Genomic DNA, 20,721 nt, shown 5'->3' on the forward strand with positions numbered 1-20,721 from the left:
CAGAACTAAGAATTTCTGACATATTATTGTTAACAATTTTGTTTACAATTCTGTAAAAACTCTAACTTAATCAGTATCACAGAAACTTAAACCAAAACTTACAGAACTCAAGAGTGTGGACAGAGAGAACTTCTAGATAATTATTATACTCTGGAAAGCCTTTCAGGCACTAGAATTTCATGTTTGATTGTTGCATTGCAGCAAAACCCTCACAATGCTTCCAGGAGGACAAATCAAATAGAATTGCTCAGCCTTTATTGAGAAGAATGAAAATATCACTGCAGGATTTCTATTTCTCTCTAGCCAAGAGTCTGCATTCTTAGCTTACAGTGGTGTGGGTGGTAGCTGTAGATGTCCTTGTGCTTGTCCTTGAACATATCTTGATATATTATGATTTTTAACATTATGTCTGGCATCTTTCCTATGGTTAATCTTCTCTGAATTATATTATTTTTGTACTGAAAGGCAAAATGTCATAATTTTTTACACTGCCTTACCTCTAGGTTACATTTTCCTAATAATTATTAGTGATTTTTCCTATTGCCACATGGTGTGAGCTGCAGAAAGAGGTGCTAGTAATATGTAATAGTCAGTGAATGTATACAATATTGTTTAAGTTAGGGATCAATAACAGTGTTGATTGCATTTGCTAATTGCTGCTTATTGCTCTGGGGACACTGAATTTGATATTTGCTGAAACTGCTTTACATAAAATGTTCGGGAATTAAGAAAACTGGGCAATCACTTGTGCAGTGACCAAACATAGCCTTTGTACTTACATTTAGTTTATTTGGCCCTTTGTTCATATTGCAGCTACTGAGAAACAGTCTGTAAAACCTCTGCATTTCCCGTTTTTGTACCCCATTGACTTGAAGGGAGTTTCACCTGTAAGAAACATTGTAGCTACACACTTCCTGTACCTCTGGGTGATTACAATTTTGTGACAAAAGTACTGTGATCTGACTCATCTGTGTAAAAGGAACTGTCAAAATCCATCCTCAATCTATAGCCTATAATAATGACTCAGGTCCAGGGCTTTTCCTATGTTAAGTATACTTTTCTGACAGCATATCCTGAGCTCTTACTGAGGGCTAGTATGATTTTTTTTCCCCACTTGATTCAGCATTCAAATAATGCTCTTCCTATATGTGCATTTCCATGCATTGCTTTTCTTCATAAGTGAATGCACTCCAGTTTGGCCTTCTCTGTGCAACTTCCTGCTGCTAGAATGGAAGAGTCTGGGCAAAAGAGAGAAGGCATTGCTGCTTTCTGAATAGAGAGGTTTGAAGGGTGGTGTTGGTCTGCATTGTAAGAACAAAAGAAAGTGAGCAGACCTACAGCTCTTGAGCTGACTATGCCTACACTCTACTAAGTCATTATGTTCTGAGAACAGGTTTTGCTTCAATTAATTTAAGCTGATTTGGCAGAAAAAAATTGACACAAGAGCAACAAGCACGTGCTATCAAAATCAAAAATTCTGAAAAGTAGCCTGTGAGTTTGTATATGCAAGATCTGTAGAGACAAAGAAAATGCATTATTGATATTATTTAGTTTGTTGAGGATGTCTTGATAATGCATATATGGCTTTTGAATTTTGCAGCTATTGAATCCCCTCCCACAATGCCACCAGCTTGCAGGTGTATGAATGGAGGAACGTGCTATATAGATGAAAGCAGTCTTCCCAAATGCAAGTAAGTCAGTATGTTTTTAGGGTAGTTCTGGCTCAGACTGTGCTGATTTAGTCTCACGAAACAATTAAACTCTTTGAAATCTGTTGGAAACACTTCAGAAGGTGTCATACATCTGCAGTAGCATTTTTACAACAACTATGGAAAAACACATGCATAAAAATATCAGCAAATAAGTAATGTAAATGCATCAGTTTGGGGAAGAAAAACCCCAAACAAGCACCAAAACCAAAAACCCAGAAAGGCAAACCTCTGAAGAGTCTAATAAAATGCTATACCTGAAAATTGTAACAATGGAAAAGTAACTCTCAATAAATGTAGCTTGGAACAGCCAACAGGTGTCACCAATGCTCCACTGAAAACAGACTTTCTGACTCAGCAATTTTGATTTTCACTTTTAATTCTCTGACTATAGCAGACATACTATATTTACATACAGTCAGTGAAATATATAATTACTGTTCATTGAGTTAAAATTTATGGGTTTTAGGTAAACACTGCAGAATATAATAATAAAGCTGAGATCCTAAACTTCCTAAAAGCTGTTCCGTGAGCTGTCCTTCTTACATTTACAGATGTTCTTATGGATACACTGGGAATTATTGTGAAATAGGATTGTCAAAAGGAATCCCTCCTGGAACAAGTAAGCTTCAAGTATATGTTGCACTTGACATTTGAGCTAAAGAACATGTAACACCTCACCATGACACCTGTTCAGGGTCAGGCTTCTAATTCTCTGGGCTCTTTTTTGCACTGAACTATGCTTGCTTGAATGTTTTCTTATTCTTCTGTCTTTGGCAGCAGCAGTAGCAGTGTTGCTGACAGTCATACTAATCATCATAATTGGAGTGTTAGTGGTTGGAGGCTTTTTTAACTACAGACGAACAGGCTCCCTTCTACCAGCGCTTCCCAAGCTACCAAGGTATGTTTTGAAGGCTTTCAGAGTGGGAATGTCATGAACTGAAAATGAGTAACTGTTTCTAAATATTTCTGGAAAATCAATTTTTTTTTGTTGTGTGCCCGTTCTGGTGGAATATGGAAAGTGAAGTGTTGCAGTAGCTCCAATGAATTTTTCATTCCAAGCAATACCATGGCTGATCATTATTGTGTAGCAAAGGATGATTGTAAAACCCTTTGACATTCTAAATTAGCTTTTAAATAATGAGCAATATAGAAGACTGTTTACCAGATCTGAAGCTGCATATTCAGTTCAAAAAGATACAAAAGACCATAGTTAAATGTTTTAGTTTTTTGTAAAACTTTGACATGAGATGATTTGAAGAGATCTTTTAACATGGAAAGGCTGAGCTCATCTGCAATGCTGTATTCATCTGCTAATAAATATGGCGTGTATGTAGTGAACTTCTGTTTCCAATGCCGGAGACAATGACTAGACTGCTGACAGTCGTACTGTCCAGTGAAAACCAGCTTTGTGGAATGTCATCAAAAATATTTGATGTCTTAAGTCAAAGGAAGATGAAGAAAATATATTTGAAATTATTTAAATTAATTTGTTTTAAAAGGATATCAGAATATGATGCTTTGATTTTTTTTTAGCTTTAAGCAAATTACGTGTTTTAAAAGGCGTAAAGGCACATATTCATAGTCCTTGCACCAGTTTCCTAGTAATGGCTCTTAAATCAATGTAATTAAATCACTGTAATCAGTAATGTGGATGAAGCTATAACTGCTTCCTCACTGGAGGATTACACTGAACTAATGACACTGAGTGAGCCCGGATGAAGACCACCAATATTATTAGAGGGATGGAGCAACTCTCCTGCATAGAAAGGCTGAGAGAATTGGGTTTGTTCAGCCTGGAAAAGAGAAGGTTTAGGGGTGACCTAATGGCGGTTTTCCAGTAGGTGAAGGGAGTCTACAAGGAAGATGGGGAGAGACTTTTTACAAGGGCACGTAATGGCAGAACAGGGGGAGAATGGATTCAAACTGAAAGAGAGTAAGTTTAGATTAGATATTAAGAATTAATTCTTTGTGAGTCTGGTGAGACAGTAGAACAGGTTGCCCAGAGAAATCGTGGATGCCCCATCCTGGCATTGTTCAAGGCTGGGTTGGAAGGAGCTCTGAGCAACCTGGTCACCTGGAAGGTGTCCTTGCCAATGGCAGGGAGGTTGAAACTAGATGATCTTTAAGGTCCCTTCCAGCCCAAACCATTCTATGATTCTATGATTCTAATCCCATTTATTCATGAGTTGATGTAGTCAAATTGGGGCAAAATATTTTTGCAGGTAAATTCTGAAGGACAGAGAGATTTTAAGAGATCTCCAAGCTACTCACTGAAATTCCATGTTTCCTGCTTTTTTGAATAGAAACTTTCTGCATTGTCAGATAGTGAATAAGCTGCAATTTTAATGTACTGACTTGATCTTTACTGTTCAACAATGCTTCCCACATAAATTATGAGACTATGTGAAAAGGAGATGTCAGTTTTTTGTCTGTGAGGCTTGATTTGCATTTATTTCTGCCATGAATATGTCTTAGTGCTGCCATTGCTCAATCCCTCTTTAAACTGTGAACTCATACCTTTACAGTTATCTCAAGCTATAGCTTAGCTTTTGCCTGTAATATGGGACTTGTCCATGTACAGGAATCATAACTAAGATTTACCTTTTTAAAATTGAATCAGCTGGTGCCTACAGGGCCAACTGGTAATGTGTGTACACAACGCACCACCCATAGGAAAGAATTCCAGCACAAGCCAGCTCCAGTGAGGACATACAAATGGGAAGATTGTTCCAGTGCTTCTGCCTTCCTTCACGTTAGGCAAATTTGACAAAATGAAACCAGAGGTTAACTGTGGAGCATTTTGGAGTTAGATGCTTTGGGGCGCGGGGGTGGGGGGGGAGTTACATGCTCAGATTTCTGTGTGGGAATGTCCTGTATTTGGTTACTGATTTCTATCTTTCACTCCTCTTATTATTTTGAGCCCAACCGTGTGCTTTCAGACCATTTCCAATATTTTTCATGAATATCTAGTGTGGTTGTCATAAATCTATACACAGATTGAACATTTGCTTGTATGAAAACAGTGTCTTGTAGGTATTTTCATGATTTGCATGCATAAATCTTCAGTATTGGTGTTGGTGGAATTATATTGTCAATTTCAGATGCATGTTTTAAAAATCAGTTTCAATGAATTTGAAAAACTGAGTAGATTCATGCATTTGTCTTTAAATCAACACTGAAGAGTGGTCAAAATACAGGTAAATTTTGGGGAATTGTAATTCACTGAAATAATTTGACGTCTTCATGAGCACACAAAAGTAGTTGAGATGATTCTGAATGGGCAACTTAGGTTAAAAAACTTGTTGAACTAATAAAGAAATACAACTTCTGGTGCCCTCACTAGCTTGCGAAAATTCAAAGTGAAAATTATGCTTAAAGAGCAAGTGAAAAAACCTGCATTATAAACTCTCCGTATAATCTCTTCTACTTTATTTTTCTTTTTGTTTGTTTGTTTGGGGTTTTTTTTGTAGTTTAAGCAGTCTTGTAAAATCTAGTGAAAATGGCAATGGAGTAACTTTCCGATCTGGAGCAGATGTGACTATGGACATAGGAGTCTCTGGCTTTGGAGGAGATTCTGCTATAGACAGAGCAATGCAAATGGTAAGACTTAGTTCTCAAATAATTTTTAAAATTGTGTTCTTTTAATGTAATTGTTAGCTGATAGAAGGGAGCCTTTTATCTACAAAATTATAGTGAGATGATAAATGTGTTCTAGAAAAAGAAGTGAACAATGATTGATAGTTTCCTGAAATAGCTTTTTGTAATTTGAAGGTAAGGAAAAATATGGGATGTTCTTTAAAATAATGTGACTTTTTACAAGATTTATATAGTAGATATTAAGTCAATTACCCCCTTTCCTCTTTCAGCATATTCATGAAATATAAAGGGAATGAGTTGACAAATAACAGCATTGTAACAGGGAATTTTTTTAGAACCTTTGTGTTCCATAGAACAATTTAAAATGTGTGGCTTTCAAAACCAGATGGTATGTTAGAGAATTCAGAGGTAAAACTCAAGCCTAACCACAGGATTCACTATTTAGCGCAACACAGTATAGATTTGACAATTTCTTAATTTATCTTAAAAAGTCATGTTTTAATAATTACAGGGACATCATAAAGCTAACTCTACTTCATCCATGTTTTGTTTTGCACTTCTGAGAAATAGCAGATCCCTGTGTTTTCTATACTATGTAGACTTTCCATGGGAAATATATTCCCGTTTACCCCAAGAAGTACAATGTACAAATGATTTTTACTTGTAGGAAGCAGATCATGGGTACATTTGAATAGTAAGCACTTGCTGCCCAGTATAAAGTAGAAACTCCCTAAACTGATGGTGAATGGATATGAAATGAAACAGCTAGAGAAGATAAGCTCCTAATATAAATAAATGGCCTTTGCCTAGATGAAGAAACACAGTCTTTGTTAAAACTAGGCAGCTTGTGTAACAAAACACCCATATGAACATTTCGGTAAATACTGGGAAAATAGCTTTAGGCTTGTATATTACCCCAAATCTTTTTCATGCACATGAGCTTGACCGTACTTGCCATTTTCTGGCCTAACACTGACATGCTGAGGTTCAAGCAATGCAGTTTATACATTGCCAATAGTAGACCTGGATCCAGACTATTTTTACTTATGTGGTGTTAGTTTTCCCAATATTTTCAGAGTAGAAACAAAAAATTTTTATATTCACTTGGAAAGAATTCAAAGGGTTTGGTGCACAGCAGTGAAGAACTGTGGGATGTGCCTCCTAAAATTTTAACATCATATATGCACGAGTAGATGTTAGAGGGATATTTTTCAATGGGGCTATTCTTAGCCAAACTAGTTTGAGGGAGCTGACAAGAGTTTCCTGTGCTACAAAAAGCTGTGTTCTGGTAGCACAAAGCATGAATCCATGTGGTATGGAGTGGTTTGTGAAAATGAGGCAGGTTTAAGGAACTAGCTGCTGTACTATTCCTGTGCTATTCCCTGCTAGTTCTGTGATGAGGCTGTGTCAAAGAGAAGGACAAGTGAGTCTGGGTGGGGTTTTGTTTTCATTATCCTTCTACTTGATGTAACTCATCTGACATAAGTAAGGGGACATACTGCACTTCCTACTTTGTCTCAAAAAATATAGCAATCTCCTTGCTGGGAAAAAAAAGAGTGAATCCCATTCTTTTATGTATCAGCTACTGCTTATTAATTTGTATGTAATTTTGAGGTCTCTAAATTAAAATATTTATTTGGAGATTATTCTTCTTTTGATATCTCTTCCCTGTTGAAGATATGATTTGTGAAAGTCGTCTTTCCTCATCATAAAATACTTTGGGTCAAGTATTGAAATGTGTGTGAGGGTTTTTGTCCTGCTAGGAAATGGGGTAATATTGGAACAATCAGTAGTCCAGGCTGCTAAGTCAGGGAGTAAAAGTAAACTGATGTTAAGATTTTAACAGATACTAGGTTTTGTCTAAGCCTGTGTGAAAGTAAACATGTGTTGTTCCCCAAGATGAAGAGTTTGACTACATGTAATTCCTAGGAGTATGGAGGTGTTTATTGCACTGCAATTATTGTTGGGATTTTTTTTCCTCCATAGAATGAAAACTTTGCAGTGGAGTCAGGGAAACAGCCAATCACATTTGAAAACCCAATGTACACAACCAGAGATGGTGGAACCAGCACAGCTGGTGCAGTTACAGTCGTTCGGCCAACACTTGTAAGATAAATTTAAGCTTGACTTTCACCTTTCATTTTCCCTTTTGACCACCTTTTCTTGTTTGAAGAATGTTGATTTTCTTTCTTCTCCTACAGGTAGCAGCAGCTGGCAGTGAGGAAAATGAAAATTTTGAAAATCCTGTGTATTCCTCTGTGATATCTACTAGCCCAAAGGAAACCCCTCAGAGTACAGATGTACCTCAGGTAGGAAACAGAAAGGCTAAGCAGCTAAGGCTGCTTGTTTTCTCCTCCAGATCAGAAAAATGGAATTGTTAGGGAAGCTGCAGTACAGTTTCAATTCTCTTTAAATAATGCCATGGACTTGGCACATCACCTGCATCAAGTCCAGCTAACTGGACCATATTTACAAGATTTACTGTAGCCAGTCAGCAACAGTTTGATAAGAGAAAAGCAGCACAAGCACAGAGTTACTTAAGGCACACAGTAAGGATCTATTTGGATTAAACCCCCTCTTCTTCCTGGCCCACCTAGTTATTTTGAAGTGAACAGAGAGTTTCTTTTCACTGGTTGTTGTACTTCATTTTGAGGGCAGGTACTAATCTGAAAATTGTCAGGTAACTGCTGTAAATTATCACTGCTCCCCAGCAGAAATTATTATAACTAAGGCTTTGCTTCAGACTTTAAAAAATTACTTGTAAACCCTTAATGAATTATACCTTGATAGAAGCAGCAGAGTGTGTGGGGTTTTTTAGTTTGCTTTCCCCCCCATGAAATAGGAGAAGAAAACACAAGAAATTACAGTTTTGTTTAAAACAGTGAAAGCCCAGGGGGTTGTGATATGAAAAATTGAAATAAGATGTTTAGTCAGTGTACTGTCCTGACTTTTTTCTCATTTATTTGTAATTTTATCCATATTTAAAAGAACTGGCAAAGATCTTTAAGACACTTAAGACCTTTAAGACATTGTTCTGTATGTTCTTGCAGAACATTTTAACAATCAAGATCAAAATATTGCCTCATCTAGATTACTAATGATTCATGGAAGACACATTTTTATATTTTAAAATCCATCTGAATGAGCGGATGGTGGCTTGTGTACAGGACTGTTTTCATACATTTTTCACTAAAAGTACCTCTGATGGGCTTTGAAATGACAGCTCTGTCAACCTATTGTAGTTTCATGTCCCTCAATAATTTCTCTCGTTGTTTTCGAGACAGTTTTTTACTCTTTGATGTACTTGTCTGGAATGACAGGCTTCCATGAAGTAATTTAGTAATTTTTATTGCCTAGCCTTGTGTGAATACTTCTTTAGGTGAAATAACTTGGTTATCTAGCAAAAAAGAAATTTGGGTTCCATGCTTAGAATTAGAACATAGTGATCTAAGAACATCCATCTAAAATCACTGCAGTAGCAGTCAATGCAAGACATTGTAATGGCAGTTTCCAGAGAAGTTTTGAGAAAAATGTATAGAGTTCTAATAATTTTTATGTTTCAGGAATCAAAGTGGAGTTTCTTCAAGAGAAAAAAGAAACAAAACACTAATTTTGAAAACCCAATATATGCAGAGGTATTGTTTATATTATATAATTCTATTTTTTAGCTAATGTACTACTGGACTTTGTTCTTGCTTTCATAGGATAAAGATTATTGGTAGATTCTGCTGCTATGTGAAACAGCACAGAAATTCCAGTTCAGGTTAGGAAGTGGTTGTGAGAGGTCACCAAAAGTCATGCACAATGAGGTGTAGAGCAGACTCAGCTCAGGCGGCACAGCTCCTCCTGACATTAAGTATTAAAGTAGAAGTTCCAATGTATGGAGTAAGTTTCTAGTATTGTTTTTACTCAGCTGTACTATCTGAGGTGAAATTAGGTATTTAATTTTGTTACAGGTGGTGATTTGCAAAAATAATTTACACCATGACATTTCACTTTAGGAATATTTATTCGATGTTTCTGAAAGTCAATGTTGGATGTATGGCGCGTTAGAATGTAAGGTTTGATTTTACGACTATTGTTTCAGATGGAAAAGGAACAGCAACAGGACACAGAAAATGTCCCTACCCGTTCTCCTTCACTGCCTCCCAAGATTATTCTGAAGAGAGACCAACCATTAGCTTACACGGCAACAGAGGATACATTTAAAGACACCGCCAATCTTGTTAAAGAGGACTCTGTGGTATAACTAGGTAACTCATTTAGGGAAAATTAGACACATCCATTTGCACATATATTTTTTATAAACAGAAGAGTAAGGTTCACATTCAAATGCTTTATAAAAATATATACATTTTTAAGCCAGTGGCTGGAGATGTACATTGAAACTATGCCTTGTTTTTTGACAAATGCCAATTTCTATTTTTATGAACAATTATCCTGATGTACTATATGTATATCTTTGCACTGAAGCTGACTGAAAGTAATGTTATAAATATATTGTACATTTGTAAATTTTTCTAAGATTATCTTGTTCAGTGATGTTGCTAGTAGAAAATTGTATGGAATTTGCCATATATTTAGGGCTAAGTTAATTCTATAAATGCCTAAAACTAAAAAAAAGAACCAAACAAGGCAAATATAGGAACTTTACTGATTTACAGGGTCTTTAGAGTATCTCTTTTATAACAGCACCTTTTAAAACTTCTACTGGTGCTCTGGGCATATTTGCCACCTATTTTATATACTACTGTATATAAAAATGGGTGCCTCTTTATCTTGTGTTAAACAAAACATGAAAGTGCAGGATTATTATGCTGAATAGTTACCTGTACAAAATGTTGTTCTTACAATATTTTAACTGCCTGAGACAATTTCCTCTCAATCTATAAGATACATGCTTTTCCTCTAGGTTCCAATTTACACAATTCCATTAATAGTGTTCCTATAAGGACTGGATATATTTAGATTTTAGTGCCACAGCTACTTAATGAGCTTTTCTCTTGCTCATCAATGGAATACCTCTCTTCTTGGCTGGAGTCTATGGAAGTAATTTGTACTATGAAGTAGCTACGTTTCTATAAGAGCTTATTTCCAAACAGCAAAATATGAAAGATATTGGTTCATTTCAGAAATTCTTCAGGTTTTTTTTAATGTGAAAATTTAATTTTATTTGCTATTTATTTCCTGAGGTGGATATTAATAGAAAGGGAAACAATTTCTACTAACGAAGTCTTTGTAGTTATCTGGTTGTTCCTATAACCTTCCATCAGAATGTACTGTTGATCTTTTTAGCTCCTCTATTAACTAGCCAAGATAGTTTCCACAACATGAACTATTTGAGAAAACTTTGATTACAGGAACATGTTCTTCAGCATTCCTGGCTTAGCTACTCATATAAAAGATTCCTGAAGTTATAATCATTGAGACTTTTGCTATTTGATTGTTTTATATCTAAATTCTCAAAATATATACTATTTCTAATTAGAATGCTTGTAATTACTTTGTAACAGACTGATTAGAAAAGACTACTGGAAAATGATGCTGCTGAATAAGTCTAATAAACGTATTATTTTATCACATTCCTATTCCATATTTTGTGTCAAGACTCTGTGTACTTTTTTCAGTTGTGGAGATTTCAGTGCACTCTGAGATGAAAACAGCAGTGCTTTAGATAAAGTCAAATAATAGTGCTTACTGCTTCACACAACTGTCTAAAGTTCTTCATGTAAGATGTTGTCTTGATACTGATGATGTATCTCTATAAGTGTGAAAACTGCCCCATTACACACATTCAATAAACTGGCCCTTGGATCAGGAAATTCTTACTATTGAGAGACTGACAATCAAGGTAGTATGGACTAAGTGATTAAAACATTATTTCAATTAACTTTCATATCTGATATCAGAATTTGATGCTTTTATTTTTTTAATTTAAGCTCATTTTGTGTTTTTTAAAAGCATTTTTTTCTGAGTGCATTAATTTAAAAGCATTTTCTCTGAGTGCAGATAATTCCTTAGAGTCTGCAACACAGCAGACACGTCTGTAAGGATTTCTTTGAGATACAGGGCGCTGTTCTTAAGGAAGGGTTTCCAAGGTTTTTTAAAGGGAGAGGGCAGATCTGACACTTCCAAAAGACTTGCCTGCAGTTGCATACCACGAGAAAAAGTAGCATCAGTTTTGGGAATAGTCTTTGTCAACTCAAAGATTTGGAACCAGTGTTGGAGGAAACTTCTAATATGTCAGCCATGTATCAGAAATGCATATTTTTCCCCCTGTAATAATTGTAACTTTTAAGATATGGAAGAAAAAAGTCCCTGGGTTACTCTGTAGATAGGTAGTATGTAGCTTTGGTTGCTTAGCGTATCTGATGGTGAAGGATTCCTAAGCTTCAACTGGGACTTCTCCTCTCAGTAGCACAGTGTACCCTTCTGAGTATGTAAAATTTAGGTTTTGGTACTTTATACAACATAGGTTTTAGATTATGCTCCTAACTTCATTTTTCACTTGTATTCTTTTTTCCTTATCAGGACAGTCCCTGCTTGGATTCTTAAATTTTGGACTCTTTCTATTTCAAAGAAAGCTGATTTTTAGAGATCTTAGCAACTGTCTGTAATCTGCAACTATAGGGCTGAGAAATTATACCATTAAGTTTTTCATGTACGTTCTCTTTAGAGCTGTCAGGCCAGATAGAAAGATTTCTCTCTCTGCAGGTATTTGCTGTGAAATGTAGTAAAGTAAATTTATCCTTGAAGCCATTTACTAGAAAATAGAACTTCAACTAAATACTTAAAGGTTACTAACGCTGTTTACATTCTGTCCTTTTTTTGCACATTACAAACACACACATGCCCTCTCACATACAGTGGTGAAACTTCTTTTCTTACGTTTGGAGTTCTGACCTGCACATGGTATCTTTTTAAGCTTAATTGAATTGAACATTAATGATTAATCACCAGCATAGCACTTTAGCAAATAAAACCTTTACCCCTTCAATTTTAATATCTCTTGGAACACCAGTTTGTGAGCCTCTCGCCAACAGCCTAAGAGATAGAAATAGTGTACAAGAGGCACAGTAACCTCAAATAATGTTTTACCATTCTGAACACACTCTGTATAACTGGAAGAATTTACTATAGCATACACTAATGACCTACTCCATCTGATAAGTGAAATAGTAATCCTTTTAACTTGCAAAACACACTGAGGATGAAAGAAATGTAAATGCATATTGGTTTTAGTATTTTCCCCATAAACTTTACTAATATTAGAAAGAAAGTTAAAATATGCATTTCAATACTCTGTTTGCATAGTACAGTGGAGTTTTGATTTTCCCTAGAATTGCATATCTGTAAAATTGCTTGTGTTTTTTTTCTGCTGAGTTGAGTAATCAGGCGGTCAGATACTATAATTGTAATTTCTGGAATATGCTGCAATAGCTGGACTTTTATTATTTGAGTTCATGTCTTGTGTGAATAGTATTAACTAGCTTTTTAGCTGAATATTTTATGAATACAGATCCTATAGAGGTATCATTTCTGAGCAGCAGCCTTCAAAAACATTCTGGATTTACAAGCCTACCTGCGAACTCAGAATTTCAGGTACGGTGGGGTGAGGGATGGAGAAGGTGTCTTCTGAAAAGAATTTAAACAGTTTAGTAACTGGTAAGGAAGAGGACATCTAGTTTTGATAGGATACTGTTTCAATACTAGACATTAATTAGAACTCCATGAGCTGATCTCCTGCTGTCTGCTGGAACTGGAAATGTAATACGCAACAGCATGTCAGACAAACAGCTTGGGGCGTAGGAGAGAAACAGCCAGAAGAACTTTGCATCCCATCCAGCTCTGTATCGTGTCCTGGGGTACTTTGCTATCAGGGCATGTTCCATGCATTTTATGACATTAGAAATACCATAGTCACACAGTCTTTCCACTGATGATCTTTGGGCTTTTATATCTGTAAACAAAAAAATAAACCTGAAAGCATTTATATGCAACATCTCTGTGAGAGTGTTCTTTATATCCAAAGGTTTGGCTACAGCTTCAGGCTTGCTTTAAACTACTGTCTCAAGTGCTGAGAGCAGTATAGCTACAGCAAAGCAGAGACCATAAAGACTGCAACACACCCAGAATACAAGCCCAATAAGCAAAAACCTCCCTGGCCCATATTGTGAGCCAGATATTCTGTACAGTATAGGCTGTGTCACACTGCACTAACTTTTCAGATATCGCTAAGCCATAAATGTAGCATATGGTCACAGCAGCTCATTCCCACTGGGTATCATACCTCTAAGTATTGAGGGGCTAAGAAAGGTAGCATGACCTCGTATCTCACCAATCTCATGTGTGAACTAATAGCTCAGGCGTCATCTAACAGACGCATAGTTAAGAACAGTCAGTGATGGGTCCTTAATGAGCATTAATGATGTCCAGTAAATGTTCACAGAATCACCGATAGGTTGAGGTTGAAAGGGACCTCTGGTACCAAGCCCCACTACTTAAGCTGGGTCACCTAGACCAGGTTGCCCAGGACAAGTCCAGATGGCTTTTGAATATCTCCAAAGATGGGAATTCCACAACCACCCTGGGAAACCTGTGCCAGTCCTCACTCACCCTCACACTGAAGTGTTCAGCAGGAACATCCTGCGTTTCAGTGTGTACCCATTGCCTTGAGTCTTATCCTGGACAACACTAAAACCAGCTAGGCTCTGTTGTCTTTACAGCCTCAATTCAAGTATTTATATGTGCTGATAATATCCCCCATGAGCTTTCATACAGTCCTTTTTCTACTTACATTCAACTAAATATTTTTCTCCATAGGAGTCCCTGATCTCAGGAGTCAGTCTGTTCCAAAGTTTGAAGACGTATTTCTCAATGATATCTGAATTAACTACTTCTGCCTTAAAGAAACCATGCTCAACAGTGCTTACTTTCACTCCAAAATGCTGCATCTCTATCCTAGAAGACAAAAAACCCAATAATCTCCCTGACCATCCAATAATGGCATAACTATGAATCATAAGTAAGTTGAAAATCTCACATGAATATTTGAGACTTAAATTCTTATCTTCATATATCAGAATTATTTTGAGACGTTCAAATTAGCTTCATAGCAGTGTGTGGGATATGCCCAGCCCCTGCCCTGGAGGGATCTCTGCTGGGCTATTGCGAAATCTCTTATCCCAGCAGAGATCTCTCCAGGGCAGGGGCTGGGCATATCCCACAGCAGTGTATCTGTAGTGTAAAAGCAGAGCAGACAACTGAGGAAAAAAAAGCAGTGTCAAGTAGATTCACAGCTCTCTGTGTGGTTTATGTTGGACTCATGCAAAGGATGCAACAGCCAGGTGCATCTTAGTCATGCATTATCATAATAAAACTTTTGACTATTTCATATACTGTTGCATCATTTTAGTTCACAGCAAGAGCAGATCATTAAAGTGTCTGAGAAAAAGTAAAAGTGAAAAAAAAAATTCATTTGGATTAGAACTTTTTTCTTTATCCTATGGTTAAATGATTAAATGTTAATGCAGTAAAAGTTAGTGTGTTTCTTCTTAGTGTGGTTCCCTCTATGTACTTTCGAGTTGCAGTACAACTCCTTTGGGGTAAAAATGTCATCTTTGTTTTGCAGGGCAGCTCAAGAGACTCAGGCAGCTACGTTCTACAGTGTGCAACCACATGTACGTTAGCCATTAATTTCTATTTCTTTGGGGTATACGCTTTCTTTAAGGAAGTACTCATAACTGTTTGAAACCAGCTTTCGTAGTCATTCTGACTTGTGAAGACTTGACTCACTGGGCTAGGCCTTAGCTTTCTAGAAGCAGTACAGTACAACTGGTTTCAGCAAAGGGTGCTCAGCTTTATTTTCTGAAGTTACAAGTACCTCTGGTAATGTGGTTGCTGTCTGGAATTACCCAGCTCAGATTGTTATGGAGAATTACAGCAAAATATTCAGGCAAGTACAACTTGCCCAAGAAACTGGATGTCTGGCCAGGCTATATTGTTGATTTGCTTTCATGTATGCAGTGGATTCACATGCCTGAAATCTGCGCACTAACAACTTGTCTAGGATATGAAAATTTTCAAAGTGCAGTTCCTTGCTGGGTCTGTCCATAGTACTGGAGACTGAAATCCTAAAATAGTGACCAGTCCTCTTATTTTCCTTTTCCCCTTTAGGCAAGATTTCCAGAGAGGAATCAAGATGGGCAAACATACAGTCACCCTTCCTCAGCATGTCTGGAATCTGTTCTTGGATTCATGCATGTATTTCTGGCTACTCACCGTAGGGTGTCAGAAAAAGCTTCCATGCCCCATTTGGACAGACTGTAGCCACCCCCTACAAAAGCTATGAGGCCTTTGGCATTAATTAGATTGATGACTCTTCCCTCAGCCTTTTTCAGAAGTGGCAGAAGCTTGAGTGTGATTTCAATCAATCCCAGCAGGCTAACATCCAGGACTGAATGGAAGTCTTCAATCCTCAGCCAGTCAGTGGGTCCTATAGGTGCTGTTCCTTCAGCATTGCTCACCAAGCCAAAAAGCCCTAGGAGGATTGCAAAACCATTTATTTCAGTATATGGCAATACCTTATCCTGGAGTATCATGTGTGCATTGGGAACCAAGGACACAGTCTGCAAAAACTTCAGGGAGATGAATACAGTTATCTGGTATTTGCTTGGATGATCTATGTTGTACGCCTGGTATAATTTGCTGAAGAGCGTGGGTAAAGTATTAATGGAAAACTATTTTGTTTGGAGATGTGGGCCACCATGCTTGGCTTTATTATTCAGATCTGCTCAAGTATGTAGGCTCCTAATATGCACTTGTATTCTCGTGAAAATCAGATAGTCTGCATAGAAGTGGAGAGACTGATTTTTCTGGTTTTGGGTCTAAAGGTCTGAACCAAATGTGTGGCATTAGTCAATGCTTCTAAAGATACTAGCTTAGCCCTGTGTATTGATAATACCACTTTACTACCTTTATAATTTACTTGAGGAACTTTAGATAAATAGTGACGTTTCCAACAGTTTGCTGAGGACAGCCTGTGCCTGAGGGGAGAGGCTGAAAGTCCAGTACTCAGCCTCCATAAAGAGTCTCACACACTGAGGTGAAAGCATTACTAGTGGTTATCCTGGCTGAGAATGTGTGGCTTTCTACAAGCTGGGAGCAAGAGCCTGCTGGAGGAGGTAAGTGATAATAATTTTTTTAAACTTGCTCTCAATCTCTGCATTGGTCTGGAATACTCCTGATGGTCTGGAAGAATGGTCTGGAATACTCATGATGAGGCCAAAAGCCTTTTACAAGCTTTGAGGAGAAAGTCCTACTGGTAGAAGATACATGTTTTACTGGTTTAGGTACCGAATTAAATAAGCCTGTTGGATATTTGGTATAACTGTGTGTTACCAACTGGTAGTTATAGTGCTGTGGTGCCCTTTGGTAGCCTTTAGTCTGAGCTATCAGTGCTGATACATGTGTATTGCCACAGTTGAAATACATTTACCATGCAGATCTTTCTAGCACCCTTTGCCAAACCCATCACTGAAGTCTCATAGGTATCCAAGGGTAGCCTCTTTCTCTTTTACAGGAGTGCTCAGAGGGGTATGACAGTGGGTAGTGAGAGCTGCCTATGCAACAACTCCAAGAAAACTGGCTGAAATTGCAGGTGTTTAACTGTTACAGTCAGTGCAGTTGTTGTGTCTAATGCAATTGTCAGACTTATTCAGGTATGCAAAAATATTATCTGTTTACTAGAGGAGGGCTGCAGAGGCCCTGAATTAACTATTTTTAATTGAGTGGGCTGAACTTGTCAAGAGAATTTTCTGCTACCAGTTAGTACCTTCCACTGACATTCTTCAACTACACCAAAAAGAGTTTAAGAAACACACCTGGGAATGATCTGGTTTTTAACAGTGAGCAAGTGGAGTTTTAGGCACCTTTCACCTGTTGGTGAAAGCAATGGAAAGCATTGCTGGAGAGAATATCTTTGAACTGAGAAATGACAGAACTGAAGAGTGAATGTTTCATCAGTAACATTAAAAATGCCTCTGCAGTAAGCAGAGAGGCAATGGAACTTTTAGCTAGACCAGATTTGGTTAAATTGAATCATCTTTCTGAGAAGCTGCCTTGTCACTTACCCTTGCCAGCTGTCTGTTCAGTCACAAACTCCACAGCCCTGGCAATGCTGTTGGAGTCTGCTAAGTTCAGATTCACTGTCTTCAGTGAGAGTGAAGAGCAGGACTGTAGCTGTTGGCTTCCTTTTTCTGTGGTACATGCAGCAATGACACAAAATCCCTTTTTGTCAAGCCATTTAGCCAGTGAGTTTCCAAGTCCAGTGTCACAGCCTGTTATGAAGACATGCTTTCCATTCAGGTTTCTTGCTCTGTATCTGTCTCTGATGAGCCAGTAAACGATAAGAGGAAGTATGGAAGCCAAAATTGCTATGTGCAGTAAGTCTGAAAGTGAGAGCTACAAGCAAATAAGTTAATGATGTAGATGTGCAATGAAACAAATGTGCTCAGCCAACCCTCCAAATTCCTGAGACACAACTCCTGTAAGGGGCTTTGTTTCTGGTTGCAGCCCTTCCAGACCACTGTATGTTAGGGGAGAGCAGGAATAGGAGCTTTGACACAATGCGATTGGGATCCATGAATAATATGTGCCTTGACAAAACCTTCCCTATCTTACTTTTCAATAGATTTTCACTGTTTTCAAGCTTTGCTGATCAAAGTTTCTAGTCAGCCCTGTCCTTTAAGGACATTTCAGACTGAAAGGAATGACCTCATCAGTTCTGAAAGTTCTTTTTTGTGGATGTTGGTCATTATTTGTGCTGATACTGGAGAAAGAAATTCCCCTGGAAAAAAGGATGATTCTCTTTGACCACTTGTATGATGCTACCCAGGCTGCTTTTCTAATCTTTAACATGGAAGCAGAGTGACCCCAAGAACAACCCCTGAGAACTGCAAGCTGTAGCGGTGGATCTGATGATTAATTTGTTATGTCGCTCATGTTGCGTGACAGTGAGTGATTTGCTCTCTGCCCCTTAGACAAGGTAGACTTTGGGGCAGTACCTGAGTCTTCTGTTACTTGTTGCCTGTTTAGCAGTAAAACACAGCACAGCAGAACACACTATATAGGAAGTGTGTTTGTATAAAGAAATGGGGAAATGCATGGAGATGTTGCCCTCAAAAACATTTTAAAAAACAAAAAAAAACCACCGAGAAAACTCAAGGTTTCCTAACTCTGTTGGGGAGGCTACTGTTTGCTTATTACAAGATGTTTTGATAAATGTAGAATACAGTTCTTGAATCTAAATTCTTGATAATTGATTACTAGTTTTCTATTTGTATTTTGGTTTTTACAACCTGACTTCTGTAAGAAAAACACCTGGGATTGCTCTGGTTAGTGTTAGCCACTGTGTTTATGTAGCAATAATTGGCACAGAAGTTCTGTAAGACAAAAGGCTCTAGGGGATACAGCTGAGAGGGCAGCACTGTCTGTGAAGCCTCCACTGCTCTTCTTTTCCCTGTCAGAACCAGGCCAGTGTTACTAAGTCTGTAATTCCTAACTGCCTGATTCTTCCCATGTACTAGTGCACCTTCTCTGGTAACACAGTGACCTGAACATCACGGTAGGTTTTGCCCTGCTGGAGCTTTCTGCCACTACGTATTCTGCTAGATGATGTCATTACTGCTGGAAGGAGCCTGGGGTCAGGACCAAGAGAAACAGTCACAGGTAGTTTTCTTTCAAGAAAATCCTTGATTCTTTGAATGTACAATGTTATCCAAAATATCTCGTTTGATAATTGTGAAGTTCTACAAAAGCCAAAATAAGCCACCTAGCTTCGATGATCATATTGATTTTGAAATAGCTGCATGGAGTGGCAAACAGTGTGTTTCCAGAGGAAATATCAGCATGATATTTCAAGAGTATTGATATATCTTCCTAAATATTGAATTTGGATTAATAATGTAGCCAGTAAATAGCTTAAGGCAAATTCTACTTTCCATCAAAACTTTTATATTTGCCTGGCAAATTGAGAACTTGTGTGATAGAGCTCGGCTTCTCATGCCTAGACAAGTGCCATTATAAAAGCAACTGATTTTAGAGAAAAGCAGCATGACTGCATTGATAGCCCTCTAGGATCCTTAGATGACTGCAAAGTATAGCATCCCTCTGCTTCTCTGCACTAAAGGAAGCACATAGACCCCATATTGAAGGAGGATGTTACTGATTTACTCCCACAGCAAGTTTGTTTATGCCAAAGAATTTCAGGCTGGGGTGAAGTCTGGGGTCTGTGTGTGCTTTGGATTCCTTCACTCACAACTGTGCAGGCAGTGCAAAACCCCAGAAGTCAGTGCTCTGCAATGGGTAGATTGACCTGCCAGGCATGCTGAGGAAGAACTGCCAATGGGAAATTTAGGCACTTTGGCTCTTCAGAATGAGCACTTATGTAGCACTCAGTGGAAGGTTTAGATATATCAGGCAGTGCACTGAAAGATCATCCAACATCTCTCCAAAGTCACCCTGCCATAGCTACAAGCCCCCTAGTTTTCAGTTAATTGAACAAAGAGGCAGGCACAGAACATCAGATCTCTCACTCAGCTTTCCTACATGTACAGAGCTTTGCACTTTTGTTTCACGGAAAAGGAATGCTTTTTTGTATGCTGTGTAAATATATCAATGTGATAATTTGGTTTGGTGGTCAACAGATAACTTAAGATCTTTATTAATATGTCATCTGAAAAGAAACACACCTCCAAACTCTCCTACACAGCATTTTGTAGGGAGATGAATGCAGTCTGGTACAGTGCATTTTCAGCATGATTGTATCTTCTTTGTATGTCTTGCACTTCATATTTTTACTACAGCATCGTAAAAGCCCCAGGGAAACAAAATCCTTTAAAATCTTAGGTCACTGACCAAGTAATTGAAAATTGAAGTAAGGAAAGATTCTACGTGTTGGGAAGAGCATTTCTGAGTTAGCATTTTATTCAGACCCTGTAGGTGCTAAGATAAGCAACAGTTGTTAAAATTACTCTAGAAGGGAAGGGACTGCATGTTCTTTTTTCTGTGCACTACAAAACAAATGCTTAGCTCTCTTAGATATCCTGCAAATGCATAAAATAGGTACTGCTCACTATAACAATAGATATGAGTTCTACTCACATTCTGGAGAGACATCTGTAAGCTCAGTCTGTACCTTCAGGTGCTCATGAGTTGCCTTCACCAGTTGTTTCCAGTGTCAGAACATAGAAACAGCCCAATTTGCTCATAAACTTGTGCACCAAGACTTGCATTTTGGTTAAAAAAAAAATCTCGTAAATTCTGTGTCTGATGGTACTTTCCTGATTGATGCACATCAGCAGGGCCTCTCTCCCTCGTATTGCTAATGATTTGTGCTGTGATCTGTCTATTT

At 37.8% G+C, this 20,721-nt stretch overlaps 2 protein-coding genes and 1 long non-coding RNA gene across 4 annotated transcripts in view; 2 read left to right on the top strand and 1 right to left on the bottom strand.

Annotated features, from left to right (window-relative positions):
- Positions 1–10,891, top strand: part of LRP2 (LDL receptor related protein 2) — a 118,094-nt gene extending 107,203 nt beyond the window's left edge. The window contains exons 72-79 of one of the 2 annotated variants that reach the window (XM_069020729.1): positions 1,601–1,691; positions 2,264–2,331; positions 2,490–2,610; positions 5,183–5,312; positions 7,296–7,415; positions 7,511–7,618; positions 8,873–8,944; positions 9,397–10,891. In XM_069020729.1, the coding sequence (XP_068876830.1) occupies positions 1,601–1,691; positions 2,264–2,331; positions 2,490–2,610; positions 5,183–5,312; positions 7,296–7,415; positions 7,511–7,618; positions 8,873–8,944; positions 9,397–9,558 (872 nt within the window). In that variant the 3' untranslated portion in view covers positions 9,559–10,891. The remainder of the gene's footprint in view (positions 1–1,600; positions 1,692–2,263; positions 2,332–2,489; positions 2,611–5,182; positions 5,313–7,295; positions 7,416–7,510; positions 7,619–8,872; positions 8,945–9,396) is intronic. The other variant, XM_069020730.1, reaches the window with a different exon arrangement.
- A 1,636-nt stretch (positions 10,892–12,527) lies between these two features.
- DHRS9 (dehydrogenase/reductase 9) lies at positions 12,528–20,519 on the bottom strand. Its single transcript, XM_069020741.1, is given in 5 exon segments — positions 12,528–13,269; positions 14,107–14,270; positions 15,591–15,849; positions 17,441–17,771; positions 20,472–20,519. Coding segments are annotated over 5 exon segments (1,053 nt in total). The 3' UTR covers positions 12,528–13,018.
- Positions 14,189–15,659, top strand: LOC138113004 (uncharacterized). Its single transcript, XR_011151958.1, has 3 exons — positions 14,189–14,334; positions 14,941–14,989; positions 15,486–15,659. It is a non-coding gene; the product is annotated as an uncharacterized lncRNA (long non-coding RNA).
- Positions 20,520–20,721: the final 202 nt, after the last annotated feature.

The sequence above is a fragment of the Aphelocoma coerulescens genome, chromosome 7 (genome assembly GCF_041296385.1).
Source record: "Aphelocoma coerulescens isolate FSJ_1873_10779 chromosome 7, UR_Acoe_1.0, whole genome shotgun sequence".
NCBI classification, from domain to species: domain Eukaryota; kingdom Metazoa; phylum Chordata; class Aves; order Passeriformes; family Corvidae; genus Aphelocoma; species Aphelocoma coerulescens.